A 21490-nucleotide genomic window follows, 5' to 3' on the forward strand; every position below is an offset into this window, starting at 1 on the left:
GAATCAGACATCTGTAGGAAGGGATCTCGACATGACAGTGCCTGGAGTTCCAGAATTCTCCTAGCTGAACAGCCACCAAGAAAACCACTTTGAGTCAAGTCCTTTAGTGGTTCAAACCAAGCCTCAAACAATTCTCTAAGGACTAGATTCAGATTCCAAGATGGATAATTGTTCCCTACCTGAGAACCCAAGTTCTTAGCTCCCCAAAGGAACCATAGAACATCTGGATATGTGAACAGAGGATACCCTTGCACTTTACCCCAGAGACAATTCAATGTTGCTACCTGGACTCTCAGAGAGTTAAAGACCAGTTCCTTGACTAGAATCTTTCTGTAGAAAAGCCAAAATAAGTGACATCATAGCCTAAACAGGCTGAGGCTGCACTCCAACAGCAGACCAGGACTTGAAAATCCTCCAAAATCACACACACGTCAAGGATGAAGGAGGTCACCTAGCTTGCAATAAGTTGGAAATAATCACTTTGGAATATCCCCTCCATCTCAGTCATCTCCTTTCAAAAGCAAAGCCGATGGACAGAAGTGAACTGCCTAACCCAAAAATATTGGGTCCTGGAGGAAAAGAGCCGACTGATATCCGAACCTCAGGGTCCTGTCTATGGCCATGTTGATCAGATCTGGGAAGCATGGTTGATGTGGCCACTCTGGAACTACTAGGATCACATTGCCCAGAATTTTCTCTTTCTGCCATAATTCCTTGTCCACCAGAGGCCACGGAGGGAAGACAAAGAAAAATTCCTCAAGTCCACAGCAGCACCAGAGCTCAGATTCTTTCCGTACCATGTTCTGATCAGCAGCTGTAAAACCGCAACATCTTTGTGTTCTTTTTGGTCGGGGTACACCCATCTTCCTTTTCCCCAGGGTCTAACATTCTCCGACTGAGAAAATCTACCTGAATGTTGTTCACTCCAGCAATGTGAGATGCTGCCAGCCACTCCAAGTGCAGCTCTGCCCAGAGAATTAACTCCCAGACCCTCTCAAGACTGCCTGATTCTTTGTAGTGCCTTGACGGTTGATGTAGGCCACCGTTGTCATATTGTCTGAAAGGATCTATACTGGATGGCCACATAACCTTGGCAGACAGGCAAGCAATGCGAAATGCACCGCTCTCATCTCAAACCTACTGACAGACCATGAGGCCTCCCTTTTTCGACCACTGGCCTGCGCCGACTGATCTTGCCACACTGCCCTCCATCAGGAGAGGCTTGCATCGGTGGTGACTACTACCCAATTCAGAACCTCCAATTCCGCACCATGCTTGAGATTGCCGCGAGTAAGCCACCACAAAAGACTGTCTCTGACTTTCCCCTCTAACAGAAGAGGAAGATGAAACTCTTCCAATAACAGATTCCAGCAGGAGAGAAGAGCCCTTTGCAGAGGCCACATATGAGAGAATGCCCAATGCATTAATTCCAATGTTGGTGCCACAGAAACCACAACCTGTAAATAGTCCCAGACCCTGGGCACCGAAAACTCTAGCAGAAGCCTAATCTGACTCTGCAATTTCAGCAATCTCTCTTCGTGAGAAACACTCTCTTCTGCCAGCATGTCGAATTGAGCTCCCAGATACTCCATAGTTTGAAAAAAAGGATTAAATGGCTTGATGCTAGGATCTCTACCCATCCTAGAGACTTTAAGTGCATCAGTACCTTTCGTACTGATTGTCAACAGAAATGCTCTGATTTTGCATGAATAAGCCAATAATCCAGATGCGGATGCACCAACACACCCTCCTTTTGCAATGCGGCTACCCCCACCCACCATCACACCTTGGTGAAGGTACATAGAGCCATCGCCAGCCGAAGGGAAGGGCTCAAAACTAAAAATGTTACCTTAGGACCATAAACCTCAGGAATTTCTGATGCTCCAGCCTGATGGCTATGTGCAGATACATCTTTGACAAGGTGAGAGATGCCAAGAACTCTCCCTTGCATACAGCCGCTATGACGGACCTCAGAGTTTCCATGTGGAAACAGGGAACCTCGAGAGCAGCATTTACCTTCTTTAAATCCAATATCTCTGGAATTGGATACAGGGGGGAAAGAAACAGGATGCTTAACTTAAAATTGACCTCCAGCTACACTAAGCATGCTCAGGGTCTGAGCCAATAGGCTTAGCAAGACATCTCTGTGAAAAAAGCAAAAACAAGTCTGAGCAGAGTCTGAAGCAGCTCTCAATCATATGCAATTTCTCCCTCTTCTTGAGGTGAGAAAGTCAATTCCCCATTGAAATTCTCTGGTCTCATGATCCACATCCCCTTGAACATTACCAGGGGAGGCCTAAGCATGCGATCTCTAATCGTATGTTGTTTCGCCTTTTCTGGGTGCCCTTGCAGAAAGGTCTGCAGACCTGGAAACATTCCACATAGGAGGAGGATGGATCTATACCAGAGCCCATAGGCCTAAACTTGCTCTCTCCAACCTCTCTCTCTCAGGAAAGCTGCCCTCAGGACAAAGGCAGAAGAACTGACCCACTCTACTCTCCCTCCAGAGATACCATAGGCTGAGGGGTATGTCCCAACATGGCCAAAAGCTGTAGTAGTCAAATCACTTTAAGCATCTAAATAACACTAACAAATGGGGAGAGACTGAGGACTGAATTGCTATCAGACAGCAAGCATCACAAATAGCAAGGTGCTTGGACCTGTTCATCCCCGTTGCCTAGCTCTCTTGTTCGGCTTTAGGCAGCCTCCTACGTACACACCAATGCCAGCTGAGTATATCTGCACACCCTTCCAGGACGCACGCAAATACGTGCTAAAGACTAGGTCGCGGTTGTACGTGCACAAGTACCTGAGCAAAAATATTCAAGTTTAGGTTGCAGTCTTATACACACAAGTACCCACGCAAATATGTGCTCCAGTCTAGGTCTTGGCCTTACGCGCACAAGTACCTGCACATATACGCACTCAAGTCTAGGTCATAGATGTATGCGTTCAAATCTAGGCCATGTCTATACATGCACAGGGCCCTGCACACACAATCACTACGTAATGAGACGCCTATGCATGCGGGAAAATGGAGAAATTACTTACCTGATTATTTCCTTTTCCTTAGTGTAGACAGATGGACTCAGGACCAATGGGTATAGTGTGCTCCTGATAGCAGTTGGAGGCTAAGTCAGATTTCAATCTGATGTCAGCACTACATATACCCCTGCAGGAAGCTCTGCTCTTCAGTATTCTCCTCGAAAAGCAATTGTAGATATACGAGTGTTTGAATAATTTGATTAACTTGAACTGGTTGACATGAATTTTAGCTGGAGACCGCCAGTGCACTCAACCAAGAAACGCAGACACCCGGTAACTATGGGTATCCTAACTAGAGGTAAAGCGTGGCTTACCCGTGCTTGTCTTGCTCTCGGGGATTGTCACCCGAGGTTTCCGTATTCTGAGGCAGCCGTAGGCGGGATACTGAGTCCATCTGTCTACACTAAGGAAAAGGAAATTATCAGGCAAGTAATTTCTCCATTTCCTAGTATGTAGCAGATGGACTCAGGACCAATGGGATGTACATAAGCTACTCCCGGGTGGGAGGCTGACCGTGGCCCACTTAGTACTGCCCTTGCAAATGTTGTGTCCTCCCGGGCCTGAACATCCAGGCGGTAAAACCTCAAGAAGGTGTGAATGGAGGACCATGTCGCCGCCCTACAGATCTCGGCGGGTGACAGCATCTTGGTTTCTGCCTAGGACACTGCCTGAGCTCTGGTGGAATGGGTCTTGACTTGTAGGGGTGGAGGCTTGCCTGCCTCTATGTAGGCCACCTTGATTACTTCTTTGATCCAGAGAGTTATGGTTGCCCGCGAGGCCGCTTCCCCTTGTTTCTTCCCATTGTGAAGGACGAATAGGTGGTCCGTCTTTCGTACGGATTCTGATCTTTCCAGGAATCAGACTAGGAGTCTGCCGATGTTAAGGTGGCGAAGGAGGTGTGAGTCTTCAGAGTCCTTATGCTCATCTGGAGATGGCAGTGAAATGGTTTGGTTTAGATGGAAATGAGAAACCACCTTTGGAAGGAAGGAGGTTGGATCCCGGTGTGAATCTGAGGAACGGTTCCCGACAGGATAGTGCTTGAAGTTTGGAGATGCGACGGGCTGAACATATTGCCACTAGGAAAGCAGTCTTCAAGGTCAGGAACCGTAGGGACAGACTGCGTGAAGGTCTGAAAGAAGCTCCCGCTAGGAAGTCGAGTACTAGATTGAGATTCCATAGAGGTACCGGCCACTTTAGAGGTGGTCGGATTTGCTTGACCCCCCTCAGGAAGCGGGAGACATTTGGATGGGAAGATAGACTGATGCCGTCCACTTTGGCTCTGAAGCAGGCCAGCGTGGCCAGTTGAACATTGATGGAGCTGAGAGACAACCCCTTCTTCAAGCTGTTCTGCAGAAATTCCAGGATCATGGGAATTTTGACTGTCCACAGAAGGATGTCATAGTTTTCACACCAGGCTTCGAATATTCTCCATATTCGTATGTAGGTTAAAGATGTGGAAAACTTGCGCGCTCGGAGCAAGGTGTCAATCACTGCCCCCAAGTATCCGCTCTTCTTCAGGCGAGTTCTCTCAATGGCCAGACCGTAAGCGAGAATCGAGTTGGGTCTTCATGTAGGATCAGTCCTTGCTGGAGCAGGTCCCTGTGTTGAGGTAGACACAGAGGGTTCCCCTCCAGAAGTCTTCGCATGTCTACGTACCACGGCTTTCTTGGCCAGTCCGGGGCCACTAGAAGTACTAGCCCTCTGTGGTGTTCTATCTTGCGGATGATCCCGCCCAGTAATGGTCATAGAGGAAAGGCGTACAAGCAGGTCTTCCTGTGGCCAGTTCTGGACCAGGGCGTCGATCCCCTGGGATTGTGGTTCTCGTCTGCAGCTGAAGAACTTGGGGACTTGGGCATTGGACCGGGTTGCCAGAAGATCCATGGTTGGAGTTCCCCAGCGGTCTATTATTAACTGGAAGGCTGTGGTTGATAGTCTCCACTCCCCCGGGTCTAGACTTTCCCTGCTGAGGTAATCCGCAGCGACGCTGTCTTTACCCGTGATGTGGGTGGCTGAGATCCCTTGTAGGTTTGCTTCTGCCCACGCCATTAGGGGGTCTATTTCCAGGGACACCTGTTGGCTTCTGGTTCCTCCCTGTCGATTGATGTAGGCCACTGCTGTGGCGTTGTCCGACATGACTCTGACCGATTCGCCCTGGAGTCTATGACTGAAGCGTAGGCAGGCTAATCTGACTGCCCAGGCTTCCAGATGGTTGATGTTCCACCCAGACTCTTCCTTGTCCCATTGCCCCTGGGCCATCAGTTCTTGACAGTGGGCTCCCCACCCTTGCAGGCTCGCATCCGTGGTGAGCAAGACCCAGGTCAGTGGGGATAGCCTCATTCCCTTGCTCAGGTGGTCTTCTTGTAGCCACCATAGGAGCTGGATCCGTACCTCTGCTGGTAACTGGAGGCGGATGGTGTAGTCCTGGGACATCGGGTTCCATTGTGATAGTAAGGAACGTTGTAGTGGTCGTATGTGGGCTCTTGCCCATGGTACGACTTCTAGGGTTGATGTCATGAGTCTGAGGACTTGGAGGTAGTCCCATACCGAGGGGCGAGCGCCGTTCAACAGTTTTCTCAACTGGTCCATCAATTTCCTTCTCCTTGTAGGGGGAAGAATGACTTTGTCCTGTTGGGTGTGCAACCGGATTACCAGGTATTCCAGAGACTGGGAGAGCTGCAGACAGCTCTTGGTTGCATTGATGACCCATCCGAGATTCTCCAGGAGATTCTTGACTCTGGTGGTCGTCTGATGACTTTCCTCTGGAGACTTTGCGCTGATCAGCCAATCATCCAGAAATGGGTGAACGAGGATTCCTTCTTTCCTCAGTGTCACCGCTACTACAACCATGATTTTGGTGAACATCCGAGGGGCTGTACCTAGCCCGAAGGGTAGCACTCGGAACTGGTAGTGATGGTCCAGGATCGTGAAGCGTAGGAAGCGCTGATGATCGCGATGGACCGGGATGTGCAGACAGGCTTCTGACAGGTCCAGGGAAGTCAGAAATTCTCCCGGCTATACCGCCCTTATGACCGAGCGTAGGGTTTCCTTGCAGAAGTGTGGTACCCTCAGGTAGCGGTTGACAGACTTGAGGTCCAGTATGGGCTGGTAATTTCCCTCTTTCTTGGGAAAGATAAAATAGATGGAATAGTGCCCCGTATTTCATTGGGGCACGGGCACCAATGTTATAGCCTTTAAGGCGAGCAATTTGGTTAGTGTGGATTCCACTGCTGTCCTCTTGGAGGGGGAATGGCAAGGAGATTTCACAAATTTGTCTGGAGGGATGCTGTGGAAGTCCAGAAAGTATCCCTCTCGACTGATGGTTAGGACCCACTTGTCTGACGTTATCTTGACCCATCTTTGGTAGAATCGGGCAAGCCTGCCCCTATGGCTTCTTCCTGTGGATGGGTCTGTTGATTCTCATTGTGAGGTGCGGCTGGGGCCTGAGCCGGTTCCCCTCTTGTTGTGTTTGTTCCGAAAGAACTGGCCCCTGCCTGCGGGGCAAGGTGTTTGGTATGTATTATTGTATGGTCTGAAACACTGTGATCATCTGCCCCTTGATGTTCGGGGAGTGGGGCGTTGGCTTCTCTTGATCTTGTCCTCTGGTAACCAATGTACTGGAGATTCACCCCATTTGTCGGCTAACTTCTCCAGTTCGCTTCCGAACAGAAGGGTTCCTTTAAACGGCATTCTCGTGAGTTTCATCTTAGAAGTCGCATCGGCTGACCAGCTTCGGAGCCAGAGCTTCTGGCTGCCACAATGGATGAGACACCCCTGGCTGAAGTGCACACCAGGCCGGAGGTCGCATCCGTGAGGAAGGATATTGCTGGTTCTAATGTTTCGACGGGCGTGGTTGTGTTCCTGGTCTGTGACAAGTATGCACGTGTCACCACAGCACAGCAGTCAGCGATCTGCAGTGACATAGCTGCTGCCTCAAATTACTGTTTAAGGATGGACTCCTGACATCTGTCTTGAGCATCCTTGAGAGCCATTCCTCCTTCGACTGGAATGGTGGTGCACTTTGTGACTGCACAGACCATGGCGTCCACTTTGGGAAACACCAGGTCTTTGGTTGAGGGTTCCAGTGAATATAGGGCTTCTAGGGCCCGTCCCCCCTTGAAACTGGCCTCCGGGGCATTCCATTCCAGGTCGATCAGCTGTTGAACGGCTTGCAGCAATGGGAAATGGCGTGAGGCCTGTCGGAGCACAACCAGAAAAGGGTTTGTCTTTGGTTCAGACCTTTAAAGAATTCCACCCAGGAAAAGGTTCCTGGGTCTATATTGAACCCAGCAGCGTTCCCCGAGGGCCCCATCTGGAGGGCTGAGCTGGGGATAGAGAGGTCCGGGGTACTAACAGTGGATCCGTATTCCTGTACTGGCTGGGGGGGCCTTGCCCTGGTTCTCCCTCAGCCGTCTCGCACTGTAGGCACAGGGCAGTAGCCTCTTCATGCTTTGCAGCTCTTATGTGACAGGCTGGGCAGAGGGCTTGTGCTTTGGTTTTTTTTGGCCGGTGGTGCCATTGTTTGTGCACGTAGGAGCGTTCAAACCCAGTCTGTGCATTTATATGCCCGGCCCCCCCTGTGCGCACGGCACCTATGCGTGCGCTGCTGTGCGCACACCTATGTTATGCGCCCAGCTCGCCGCTGAGCGCACGGCTCAGTTAGGCGGACAGTATGGTGATCAAGGGGGGAAATGGTGCCAGCGACCACGCGATTGAGAAGGCGACTCCCCTGGAATGTCTCCATGTGGGAGGACACTCGAGCCAGATCGGGTTCTAGCCTGGATGGGGCTGCTCAACCAGATGGGACAGATGCCATCGAGCGATCTGTGCGGCTATTCGAGCCTCGGAGACCGAGACTTAAGAAAGTTTTCTGCCTTACCTTATCTTGGCGCTTCCCGGTCTCATGCCGGGCGGTCTCCAGCTGCGGGGGGAGAGGGAAATACCTTCACTGCCGCGCCCAGTCTTGCACCCGCTGCCTCTCAGCCGCTTCCTGCTGGGGGCTAATGTCCACGCCGGGAATCGGCTGCTGGACCGAGGCTTACCTCTGAGGGACCTCGGAAATCACCTCAGGAATTCTCGACTGGGGGAGGGACCCTTAGGTATCACCACAGGAGAGCAGGGCTCGTCTTGTAGAGGTAAGATTTTGGAATTTTCTTTCTTCTTTGGTTTGGATTTCGTAACGCTGAGCAAGTGTGTGTAGAGTCCCAAACTGCCAAGGAGACTGAGAAATACTGAAGAGCAGAGCTTCCTGCAGGGGTATATGTAGTGCTGACGTCAGATTGAAATCTGACTCCGTCTCCAACTGCTATCAGGAACAGACTATACACATTGGTCCTGAGTCCATCTGCTACACGCTAGGAAATTTCCTTGCGTGCACCTGCCCTTACCATGTTGTACCCCTGTTAAATGTATTTTCTAAGCATTTTGTTATGATGTAAACCGATGTGATGTACACACTAACACCGGTATAGAAAAGGCATTAAATAAATAAATAAGGACTTCAATGTCTGCTAGGTCTACCGCATTGGAGCCATATCATGACCCCTTATTTTAAAGCATACTTTCCTTTGAAAGGAATTTGAATGTCCATCATATCCTTTCCCATCTATCCTCTTGAGTATGCCTATTAGGTCCCTAAGTCTCATTGATCTTTTGGCATAGATCACACACCATTTTGGTAGCTTCTCTCTAACTCATCTCCACCCTATCTATATCCATTTGGGGTACAGTTTTCAGAACTTTATACAGTATTCTAAGCCTTCTCACTACAGACCTGTAGTGAGGGGAATTATCATTCCCCTTCATCTCTGTATACAAACTAGCATCACACTGGCTCTGACCACCACCTTACCACAGTTTCACAGCTTTGAGACCATTAGACACAATTCTCCCTCAAGGTCTTTCTCCCCATTAGTGAACAATCAGTCTCTTATCCTTCATTGTGTAATATTCCCTTTGATTTCTGCACTGCAAATGCAGTGATTCCACACTGAATTTTAACACGCAGACACCTGCCCACTCAAGCTTTCTTACAGCACACGTCATTCTGTCTACTTCCTTAGGTGTGTCCACTCTGTTCTAATTCTTAGTCTCATGCACAAAATCTTTTACTTCTAACCCCTGTGCAATAGCACAAGAGACCTTTATTTTCAGTTATTTTATTTTGCCTGGGAATTTCAATCTTAAAACAAAAAGAAATCCATGGAAAAATGACTCAAATGACTTTTCTCCTATATGTTATAACAAAGTCATTTTCCTACTGATTTGTTTTGTTACAATATTGACATTCCCAGACAAAATAAAATAAAAACTGAAAATGAAGGTCCCTAAATAGCACTTACAAACAGGTCAATCCAGTAACGAGCGGTAGGAAGAGCTGCGTTAGTGCCTGGCACACCCGCGGTTGCCGCACGCACAGTCCAGCTCACCTACCGCTCGATCCTGTATGTAAATAGCTTGCAAATGCAAGATGTGTCTAAGAAGCGTCCGCGAAGCGTTAGGCCCGCGCAACCCATTTTACTGTATAGAGCGCTATACAGCGCCTATACAGTAACCTGGGTGCGCGGGCCTAACGCTTCACGGACACGCTGGTATCTGTCATTTCAAATGTCATTTCAAATGACAGGTACCAGGAAGTGGACAGTTCTCCGAAGCTTGGGATTGTCAGCCGCAGGGGCCGCTTTCGCCCGTGCGATGCGTCCGTCTTCGCGGGCAGCTGGAGGCAGGGGAGCCGCGTCCGTCGTCACCGATGTCGTCACCGATGTCTGTCCCCTCCCCTCCTCCCGGAGCAAGGCTGCTTTTCATGCCTTGCCTAGGGAGGAGGGGAGAGAGGACTGGCAATCCCGAGCGTAGGATTGCCCGTCCTCTCTCCCCTCTCTCTCTTGCAACTTTTTTTTTCACTTTTTTTTTTTCGCTTTTGCTGCTTGCTTTGGGAGGAGGGGAGAGGACTGGGGCTGCCCCGGAGACCAGCACCCATGGACGCGGCCAGGGCAGGTGAGCGGGGGCTGGGGGAAAGTTTGCCGCCTACCCTTACCCCTGCCTCTAACGCAGGGGTAAGGGTAGGCGGTAAGTTAGCAGGTTAAACGCGCGGCAAAACGGCAGGGTAAAAAAGCGAGTCGGGGCGCGCGTTACTGTATGGGAGGGAATAGCTAATTCGATCGTTTACATGTAATATACATGCCACGTGCGGAAGGGGTTACCCGGGGATTTAAGGACGCGGTAAGAGTAGGTTAAAGGGGATTGTGGATTGCAGGAAGGGCTAATGCGGCCGGAAAGTGAGTAGAAAGCGGGTTAGGAGCGGGGTAAATGCGGCCGCACTTTACTGGATTGACCTGAAAGATATTGAACAGATATAGCCACAGAACAGATTCTGGAGGCACTCCACTAATTACCAATTACTAATTCCATTTACTATCTCTCTACTTATTGCTTAACCAATTTCTAATCCAGCCTATTTTAGGGCCCACCCCCAGGCCGCTCAGTTTATTTATATCGTAAGTACCCAAAGAGCCTAAACAATAGGTCTAGTTCCTGTTCCTCACTTTTCAGGGATAACAATGGCATTCCCTAATTTACCTAGCTAATAATGGTTTATGGACTTTTGCTCCAGGACCTTGACCAAACCTTTTAGACCCCTCACCTTAACCACACCTTCTGACAAGATTCCACAGCTTGATTGTGCACAAAGTGAAAAAGTACTTTCTACAATGTGTTTTAAATCTGCTGGTTGTTAATTTCATGGAGTGTCCCCCCTTGTTTTAGTATTATTTGAAAGGGTAACTGTCCTTTATTTATCCATTCCACTCAACTCATGTCCCTTCTCAGCCATCACTTTTCCAAGCTGAAGAGGCCTAACCTGTGTAGGCCCTCAGCCTACAGGAGATTCTACCCTTTTATCATTCTTGATGCTCTTCTCTGCACACTACGGGATTCAAGATGCTTCACTCTCGTCCCCTTCAGTAATCTTTATTAATTCACCTACCACAAACTAATGAGCATGTAATTTCCCACCTCCTATTTCCATTCTTATGAAGAGGATCTTCTCTAGTGCTCTGGAACCTTCTAGTCTCCACCTAGTGAGTGAACAGATTCTTCAGTAAAGCTGCTAGAAACTCTCTTCTCATAGTATGTATTCCATCTGGCCCCACAGCTGTGTCTATTTTTAGGTTTGCTAATTTCAGGCAAACCTTTGTTCCATAAATGATGTGACATCTATATTACTACAACTACCCCTTCCCTCTAATCTGAATACAAGTTTTACCATTTCTGATTTTTTTCTGGTCTTTCACACATTCCACTTTTTCCCCTCTCAGAATCCCACCTCTGCACGTCCTCCTTTCACTACCATACCTTAAAAAGTCTCATCACCATCAGGCCGATACCGTACAGTGCAATCCGGTGGAGCGCACTGTTAGCCCAGGTTTGGATGCGCGTTTTCGACGCGCTAGCTTTACCCCTTATACAGTAAGAGGTAATAGCGCGTCGAGAACGTGCGTCCAACACCCTCCCCCCCCTGCAACTAATAGCGCCTGCAACATGCAAATGTATGTTGATGGGCCTATTAGTTATTCCCACGCTATATAGAAAGTAAAATGTGCAGCCAAGCCGCACATTTTACTTTCAGAAATTAACGCCTGCCCAAAGGCTAGCGTTAATTTCTGCCGGCGCCGGGGAAGTGCACAGAAAATCAGTAAAAACTGCTTTTCTGTGCACCCTCTGACTTAAATATCATAGCGATATTAAGTCTGAGGCCCCAAAAGTAAAAAAAAATTTAAAAATCAGCACGCGGGTCGGGAGACGGATACTCAATTTTGCCGGTGTCCGTTTTCTGAACCTGTGGCTGTCAGCGGGTTTGAGAACAGACACTGGAAAAATTAAGCGTCGGCTGTCAAACCCGCTGACAGCCGCCGCTCCTTTTACCGCGGGTCCTAATCTGCATAGGCCACCCTCCTGAATCGCGCACCCAGGAGAGTGGCCTGTGCGCATGCCGGGAGACTTTTTCTGTATTGGCCTGCTTATGCCTTAGCTATCTTTGCTTCAGCTTGCATCTTCGCTACGTATCTTTCTTGCTTCTCTCAGCTTTTTAGATATTTTTTCCTGTCATCTTCTTTTTATGATCACATGTACCTTCTGAATGCCAATCTCTTTGTGCTTACTTTTTCAGCCACTTCCTTAGAAAATCATATTGCTCTCCTTTCCCTAACAAAAATTAGAAGTCCTTTCTACAGCTGTTTAGTTTATCCACTGTTACACTACACATACATGATGTGCAGAGTAGCAACAAGACACTAAAAAGCTCTCTCCCACATCCATACTAAGCCCATGGAGGTGGTCAGGGAGGGTATGTGACATAGCCCAGACAACTGCTGGAGAAAGAGAAACAGATTTCACTGCTGATGAGAAAGGTACAGATTATCACATGCTGCAACTGACGATCTGGAGGGTTGCTACAGATGTAGAAGCAGGTCTCTCTCTGGCTGCATGCTGCAGATTGCATCGATGGCCCTTCAGTTCATGGTTTAGCACTGACTGAGAAAGAGCAACATACACACACACACACACACACCAATCCACACGATACAGCTGAAAAAATGAGAATAAAAACATCTTGATATGTAAAGTTAGCAGCTGGTTGTTAAAAACCGGATCCCAGTGTCGAACAATTTCACAGAATCAGCTTTGTGCGTACAGTAGTATAACATAACATAACTTGTAAAACATTCCCCATACTTCCCTCCACACCCCCCCTCACCCCCATCCACAGCAAGTCAACACTCTCACAATCCATCCACACCTCTCATCCCTACAGTGATTCACCAAACTATCAATTCTCATCCACACCATCCCTCCATAGCCATTTCCCACCCCTTGCCTACTCCAGCAATTTCACACTCTTTAGCCCTGGCCCCTAGTCACCTGCAATTCCACACCCCTCACACTTTACCTTTTATGTTCATATCCCAGGTCACCCAGCATGCTGCAACATGCTTTACTTTTTCTTGTTAAAGAAAAGTCTGTCTCCCTAAAATCTATCCCCCTAAGAATGCCCAAGGGACAACAGATCCACTCTACAAGCCCTGTACCACACAAAGAATGAGAGGTCACACTGTTTTCAGGTACTGTGACAAAACAGACATTGTATCTCTTTTAAGCTGGGTGTTGTGGTGAGAAGAGATAAGGCCAAACAATCAATGGGAGGAAAGTCCAGGTCTTAAACCACAGTATCATCTCTGCAGATCACTCTTTCCACATACAAGGGAATAGAATTCATTAAATAGCTACAGTGATAGGCAGGGAGGGCTGTTTATGTAGCCCTAGTTCTAGCTATGGCTCAGAGCAGAGACGGAAGGGTTGGTATGGATATAACTGGTTCTGATTGTGGGATGAGCAGGGACAGACCTGGCTTTGGGTGTAGTACAAGGATGAGCAGGGAAGGTTGTTTATGAGGCCCCAACTTTGGTAATGATATAAGAATGAATTGGGACACAGAAATAGGACAGGGAAGGGTAGGGTATTTATGAATACTAGACTCTGATGAGAAGAGAGAACTAGTTATGGATCAGTCATGAACCGCATATGGGATTGTAAGTATTTCTGGCTCTAGGAGATGGGGAGGGAAAGTTGCTTATTGATGAATACTAGAACTTTTTACAAGATCCAAAATTCTCCTACTCCAAAAGTGCTCCCAGTGAGGAGGACTCTTCATTGAATGACTAGAGGTATCATGCAGTCCCACACTGCAAACTGATGGCAGTAGTCAGATGAATACTATCAAAGTTTCAGCCTCCCCACAGGCCACAAAAAAATATAAGCCCTCCTCTCCACCCCCTCTTGCATTAATGCTTTTTGCTTCCATATGAAAATAGCATATTCTCTCAGTGCTCCTGTACCATTTCTCTAACTTCCCATAGACACTTCAAAAGCCATTTCTACCGCTATCCTGTTTCTCCAGGGTTCATCACACAGAGTTCTCGCTTCTTCCACCCTCCCAGGTTATCATCAGTCAGTTCTCTTAGGAGGCTTGTCTTCCTCCCAGAGCATGAAATTCATCACCAAAGGAACTTAGCTACATGGCATAAGTTCCCAAGCCAGGATACCCAATTAAAGCAAAATGGGAGCAGGGGAGGGTTGGCTAGGGTGGACAGTCCCTTCCACTGAAACTTTAGTTCAAGGGCAGAAACAGTAATGTCTCAATGCCAGCAAAGTGTCCAGGCGTGTCCGGCGACCAACGTGCTGTGATGTAGGCAGCTGCTCCTTAAAAGGTTGAGGGAAGCTGGAATTTCCTTAGTAAAAGTGTTTCCGAGTTTTCTCCTGCCACTTGTTGTAGAGGATGGCACCAATAACTCCAGCAAACACGATGCCCACCAGCGAGAAGAAAATGATCAGGAAGAGGGCAAAGCCACTCATGGGCTCTGATGGCGTCTCCACTGCGCAGCACAGTGACAGAGGAGAAAGAAAAGAGCAGAGGTCAAATACAATTTCAGCTATATTTCTATAAACAACTGTAACATCAGTCCCTCTGCAGGGCATACTAACCACCCTCCCCAGAACAAGCCCCGAGACAGTACAACTGTAGAAAAGTGTAATCTCACATACAAAACAATATAAAAAATTAATACATTTATGCACCCAAATCAACCAATATTTTGATCATAATAATCCTATCATTCAGTGTGAAAACAGAACAAAAAAAAACAAACCAAAAACATACCTTATATGCTGTATACTCTCTCACAAACAGCATTATTGGGATGTCCTACCACAGACCAATTTCATCATATCATCTGCTAGCATGCACATTACAAATGCATATATAAATATATATGCATAAACCCATAAACTGTGAAACATCGTCCAAATAAATGCAACTGCCGACCTGCAGACCTTGTAGCGATCTTTGTGAACTGTTTACATATATCTACAGTAACTCTAAATCGAGGCTGAACTCCCCACTGGTTCCTCACTATGTCATCGGTGCCATAGAAACTAATCAAAGTGAGGCCTTAAGAGAAAAGAGGCACAAAGCTTAATAGAATCTTTGTTCACTGCTATGGTAACCCCTTCAATACCAGGCACAATGCCCAGACGGGGCTCAGTTTCTAGCGCTGTGCATGTGTGTGGAAATAAATTAAACTGCAGTTTCAAATGAAAAGCAACCAGTTACTCCACTGTATCAGCTTTAACTGTAGTGGTTCCTCACCGTAGGAACCTTCTGAAATCCAGCTCAAAGTTAATCTCATTCAGAAGGATAAACGTACACCAGTCCATGCAAACACATTTTAAAATGTAAGAGCAAAATTAAATCTCAAATGCTTAATTCCATGGCTATGGACAGGTGTCATACTAAATCAAAATCTAACTTTTCTTCATTTTAAAATAAGCTCATAATGATCCAGGAAAAGAAAAGAACAAAACAAAAACTATACATCATGACAGGATCAATCAGAGGGACCAAAAGCACACAGAGGGGAGGAAAAACACAAGGAAATTTCAATGTGTCAATCAAAGCCAATGGCATGGAAGTTTTATCAAAAAAGAACGTCACAAAGAGTATGAAAAGGATTCCAAATCTATGCACCCAAAAGGGACCACTAATCCTCCAAAGCTTTATTCTTCATACAAACCTGTTAAGTTCTTTCATAGTTAAGATGGCAAAATCCTTCAAACCAGGATGCTCACATAATTTATATCACCACCACTTAACATTTCTATAGCACTACACGACATTCGCAGTGCTGTACAAACATACAAAAAGACAGTCCCTGCTCGATAGAGCTAACAATCTAATAAGACAAACATATAGGACAAGAAACTTGGGGTACAAAGCAAATCTTCATCACCTGTGGTCTATGGAGTGCACTGCATACCCAGGGGAAGTCAAACTGCACCAACATAATAAGTTCAAAGGAGAAAGAGAATTTGTCACAAAGACATATGCACATCATGTTTTTCCTCCAAATAAGCCTCGCATAGATCCATAAGCATGCAAGACCAGGAAGAAAACCTCCATAAAACCAAAAGGGTGCATATCAATAGCCCAATTTATCCCTCTATATAGATAGCAGATCCAGTCTCTCTATGCAACTACATTGCAAGTCTGAGCAAATGAGACCATGATTTAAAATAAATAAATAAATAAATAAATAAAAATCTTGCAGAGATATAAAAAATACTTACAATGAACTCAAAGGATTAAAAAAAAAAGATTTAAAAGATCTACACAATTAGCTTCTCTCTAAGACACAACTGAAAGTTAAATACCCAATCACGCTACCTGGGGGCAGTTAGAAATTACAGGATTCAAATTGCTTTTTAAAGTACAATTTTAAAAAATTCTTCTAGGACTTACTAGCCAGCACTCCCACCACTGTCCCCAAGTAATTTTTTGAAGGAGCAAGGGGTACATAAGCGAGATCTTTTCTTGCCTGGTCAATGCATCCCCCACCTCACCTTTCCCCCTCCCTCCTCTCCAGCCTTCTCATCCTGGTCTTTTCTCACCCCTTAACTGTAGTCCTCTACGGCCATGACTGGGGGATGAAGATACAGTCACCAACTCCTGCAGAAAAAAAACCCCACTTGCCATAGGCAAGCAATTTTACAAACCCTGTTAGTGAAGTATCATGTCCTCATTCAGTCTTCTGGAATGGTGTAATATACATTCAATTTCTTGGAATTTCAATACTGAAATATTACAGGTCATGAAGAAGTAAAGGTTTGAGTTTCTAAACTGCTCCAAAGACTTGACTTCAGAAATGTAAGTCTAAGGACCAGAGGCCTCAGTGATTGACCCTAGATCTGAAAGTGAAGGGTTGCGCATGAGCTCTTCTACTCTCAGCCAAGGGAATTATGGTCAGACACTCTAGGACAGGGCTTCTCATACCTGTACTGGGGACCCCCACAGCCAGTCGGGTTTTCAGGATATCCGCAATGAATATGCATGAGATAAATTTACATACCATGGAGACTCAGTATATGCAAGTTCTCTCATGCATATTCACTGCGGATATTCAGAAAACCCGGCTGGTTGTGGGGTCCCCAGGACAGGTTTGGGAAGCCCTGCTCTCGAATATTGGAAATAGTGGAAAATTGGAATGTTTTTTACCCCAAGCAAGAGAGATTGTAGCTCCAGAAAGTTTAGTTTATAAGGTCAAGACTCTTTTGCCTTGGCTTACACCTAGTTCCCTCAGCCAAGTTTGGAGATTGGAAAGACAATGGAAAAATACACATTAGTAGAAGTGAGGATGCTGTGGTGTCAGACTGCTAAGCATTACTCAAATTCCCTACCAAAAAAAAAAGTTTTCATGGGGGCAAATAGAGAGAATAGAATTTGTGCTTTGTGAGCCTGAAATCCCATTGTGGTATCTAGTAAGCCCATGTGGTTTTTGTGACACGTGCCCCTCCTAGTTGGTAAAATCCCTTTCAGATGACTTACTGCTTATAGTTTATTTGAAAAGTGAAGAAAAATTTAATCTCACTTGGTAGTTTCCTCTCAAGTCCACTCAGATCACTCTAGATGAATAAATTATGCCTACCGGCCAGCAGACAGAAACAGAGATTAACAGGTTCGTTGATGTCACACTTTATATGCATCCTCAGCCTGCCAGTATTATCTGGGGGTAACTTGCTGGTGCGAGGGTTACTACCCTTAACCAATAAGCCTACATACTGTTAATGCAACTCTGCTTCAATGGCAGAGGAAAAGGGGAATGGGATTCAGACAGCAACCAATGAGGGACCCGGCTTTTAGTCTGGGGAAACTAATAAGCATGGGGGTAACTTGCTGGTGCAGCAGTTTCTACCCTTAATCAATAAGCCTGATACTGTTGATGAAACTTCAACATTTGCTCTCTGCTTCAATGGCAGTGGGTAACAGGGAATTGGATTCAGACAGTAACCAATGAGGGCCCTGACTTTTACAGTGTGGGAAACTGGTAAGTATGGGGGTAACCTGCATGGTGTAGCAGATACTACCATAAGCTCACTGGGCAGACTGGATGGACCACTTGGTCCTTTTCTGCCATCATTTCTATGTTTCTATGTAACAAGCCAACTGCATTCACTAAGAGGCAGATTTTTAAAAAATACGCGAGCGCGTACTTTTGTTCGCGCACCAGACGCAAACAAAAGTATGCTGGATTTTATAAGATACGCGCGTAGCCGCGCGTATCTTATAAAATCCGGGGTCGGCGCACGCAACGGGGTGCACATTTGTGCAACCTGTGCGCGCCGAGCCCAGCGCGAGCTGCATGTTCCCTCCGAGGCCGCTCTGATTTCGGAGCGGCCTCGGAGGGAACTTTTCTTCGCCCTCCCCCCACCTTCCCCTACCTAACCCACCCCCCCGGCCCTATCTAAACCCCCCCTTACCTTTGTCGGCAAAGTTACACCTGCTTTCAGCAGGCGTAACTTTGCGCGCATCGCCGGCAGCCCCGCTCCATCCTCCGGTCCCGGGGGCTGGTCCGGAGGCCTCGACCACGCCCCCGGGCCGGCGCCATGCCCCTGGGCCCGCCCCCGAAATGCCGCGTCGTTTCGGGAACACCCCGGACACGCCCCCTCCCTCCCCTTTTCGAAAGCCCCGGAACTTACGCGCGTCCCGGGGCTTTACGTGCGCCGGCGCGCAGGCCTTTTAAAATCCGCCCCTAAGGCTTTTCTCCTATTCTGTGTCTATGGGAAAATACCTTGATGAATCAAGCCCTAACCGCACATTTTAAAGTTGTAATTTTCTTTTTAATTTCATAACAACCAGAGGCCTTCCAGAAGAGAAGTCGTCCCCTCAGAAACAAACTTTGTACAATTCAAACATGCTACATACTGTACATACACTCCATGTACAGTACAGATGCCATCCTTCTTCACACCTCAAAGATGAAACTTACAGCATGTTTGGCAGCAAGGGGAAGGTTCTGGACTGGTTTGACTGGACTCAAGAAAAGGAAATTATCAGGTAAGATTACGTTTCTCCTTCCTCTTCATCCAGCCAGGCCAGTCAAGATGAATAGGATGTGCTCAAGCTATTCCTCATAAGGGAGGGATCCTGCTAAACCCACTCTTAAAACCTCCATGGTGAACGAGGCCTCCTGTCTAGAGTATACATCCAAACAGTATTGCTTCAAAAAAGAATGCAAAGATGACCATGGCGCTGCCCTACAAATCTCCTGTGGAGACAACAATCTAAGTTCTGCACAAGCCTTCATAGAATGTGCATAGACTTGCTCGGCCAGAGCACTCTCCTGTTACGATTATGCTCTGATGAGCCAATTGTCCAGGTAAGGGTGTACCAAAATTCCTTCCTTCTGAAGTGCCGCTGCCACCACTATCATTATCTTGGAGCCACAACCAACCTTAATGGCAAGGCTTGGAATTGAAACTGTTGCCCTAGCACAGCAAATAAAGAAACCTTTGATGACATTTTCTGATCGGTATATGAAAATAAGCTTATGCAAGGTCTAAGGAGATCAAAAATTTCCCCTACCTCACCACCATTATTACTGACTTTATCCGGAAGCATGATACCCCCAAGAAATCTGTTGACATGCTTCAAGTCCAGAATCGGTCAAAAGAAACCTTCCTTTTTGAGAACTACAAAATAAGTTTAGTACCATCTCTGACCTCATTGAGGTCTGGGAACCAGAACCACTGCTTTTAAAATGAATAGGCGGTCAAGCATAATTCTTTCAGCCTTCTGCTTCCTGGTGGAAAGACACGAGGAAACCATAAAAGCACCTGAAACAGGCCGGGAGAACTCCAGGGTATAACTGTCCCAAATTATCTCCAAAATCCATTGGTTTGACATCATTTGGACCCAACCTTGATAAAATTGCGATAGGTGGCCGCCTATATCCAGGATCAGAGACTGGGTCCTCAAGAACTCATTGTGACGTTCGGGAAAATCCCATATGACCTGAAGAGCCATCCTTACCACTCCTTTCTGTTGTGTGAAAGGACTGAAATCTAACAAACAGTCAAGACCTTTGAATACTAGAAGACTACCCCCCTATTCTAACTCATGTTCCTAAAAAAATTATGGACCTGAACTGCCCGTGTGGCATTCTTAGGACTCTCTTTGCAAAATCTGGAGGCCTTAAGAACGACCCCCCCCCCCCCCCCCAAAAAAAACAACTTGGCCATCTTTCCCGGGTAGGTCTTCATTAAATAAGAGTGTACCCTTAAAGAGAAGCTTCATTAAATTGCACTTACAAATTGAATATGCTGACCCATTTTGCAACCACAGCAGCTTTTTAGCCACTATTATGGAAGCCATACTCCTGGTTGCTGAATGTTTCAAATCAAAGGAGGCATCAGCTCAGTGGTAGGGAATATGAGATCTTTAAAAAGTGGGAAGAGAAGGGGATACGAAGGGTGGGTCAGATTTGGATAGCGGGCTCAATGATCCCCTTTGCAGAATTTCAGTCAGGGATTGGGATATCACAGGGTATGGGATTTCCAGGCATGTGCACAGTTACGCCATTTTTTCAATACAAAAGAAGCTAAACAAGAACTAATGAAAGGGACCTCTCTATTTGAGGGATTTTGCACGATGACCCAAAAGCCACCCAAATTGATCTCTAAAATCTATAAACAGATGAACCTTATTCTGACCCTCACATTACAGCATGGGAAGGAGATTTGAAGGCTCAATGGGACAAATCCAAATGGGATGACTGTTTTCAGAGGATAGGGAAAAATGTGGGGGCTACTTCCATGACTGAAAATAGATACAAGTTATTGTACAGATGATGCTTATATCCTGCCAAGCTAGCTAGATGGTACCCCGCAATATCTGATAAATGTTGGTGTCATTGGCAATCGATAGGTACTTTTTTCATGTATGGTGGACATGTGAGATAATACAGAAGTTCTAGCTTGGGGTAAGACAAATGCTTACAGAAATTCTGGGTTGCGAGATTCCCGCCCAACCAGAGGTGTGGCTATTGGGGATATTCCGGAAAACAACTTAACACCCCAAAGCCACCTTATTAATTTTGCTGCTATGGCCACACGCCAAGTGGTGGTGGCATGGTGGTCTTGGGATGAAGAGCCTCCAAGATCTCTGGTAGTTAAAAAAAAAAAAAAAAAAAAAGGTAATGGGTATACGAGGCATGGAAAAAATCTCTGCATTAAGACAAGACCGAGTAGCCAAATACAAGTTAACTTGGACGTCTTTTGAAAAATGGTTGAAAGTACAGCAAGTGTAGTACACTTCATTAATTAATGTGCCAAATCCTAAAGGGTTTTGTAGCCCGAATAATCTACCCAGGGGAGAGGTTTAAAGAATCCCTGACTTGTAATGAAAAGGACAAGGAAGGGGGTGGGGGGATGGATAGGGGGAATAAATAAAAAAGAGAGGTTGGAGTATTATGATATGTATATGTTGGATGGTGTTGATGCTTTGGAATTGTTCTGTATCACAACTCTCTCAATAAACAGCTACAACACACAAAAAAGGGAGGCA

General features: G+C 46.6%; 1 protein-coding gene across 1 annotated transcript in view; it reads right to left on the reverse strand.

Annotated features, from left to right (window-relative positions):
- Window positions 1–12649: 12649 nt before the first annotated feature.
- Window positions 12650–21490, reverse strand: part of LMAN2L (lectin, mannose binding 2 like) — an 86056-nt gene continuing 77215 nt past the window's right edge. The window contains exon 8 of the mRNA XM_029604295.1: window positions 12650–14468. Coding sequence (XP_029460155.1) covers window positions 14326–14468 — 143 coding nt within the window. The 3' untranslated portion in view covers window positions 12650–14325. The remainder of the gene's footprint in view (window positions 14469–21490) is intronic.

The sequence above is a fragment of the Rhinatrema bivittatum genome, chromosome 5, assembly GCF_901001135.1.
Source record: "Rhinatrema bivittatum chromosome 5, aRhiBiv1.1, whole genome shotgun sequence".
NCBI lineage: Eukaryota > Metazoa > Chordata > Amphibia > Gymnophiona > Rhinatrematidae > Rhinatrema > Rhinatrema bivittatum.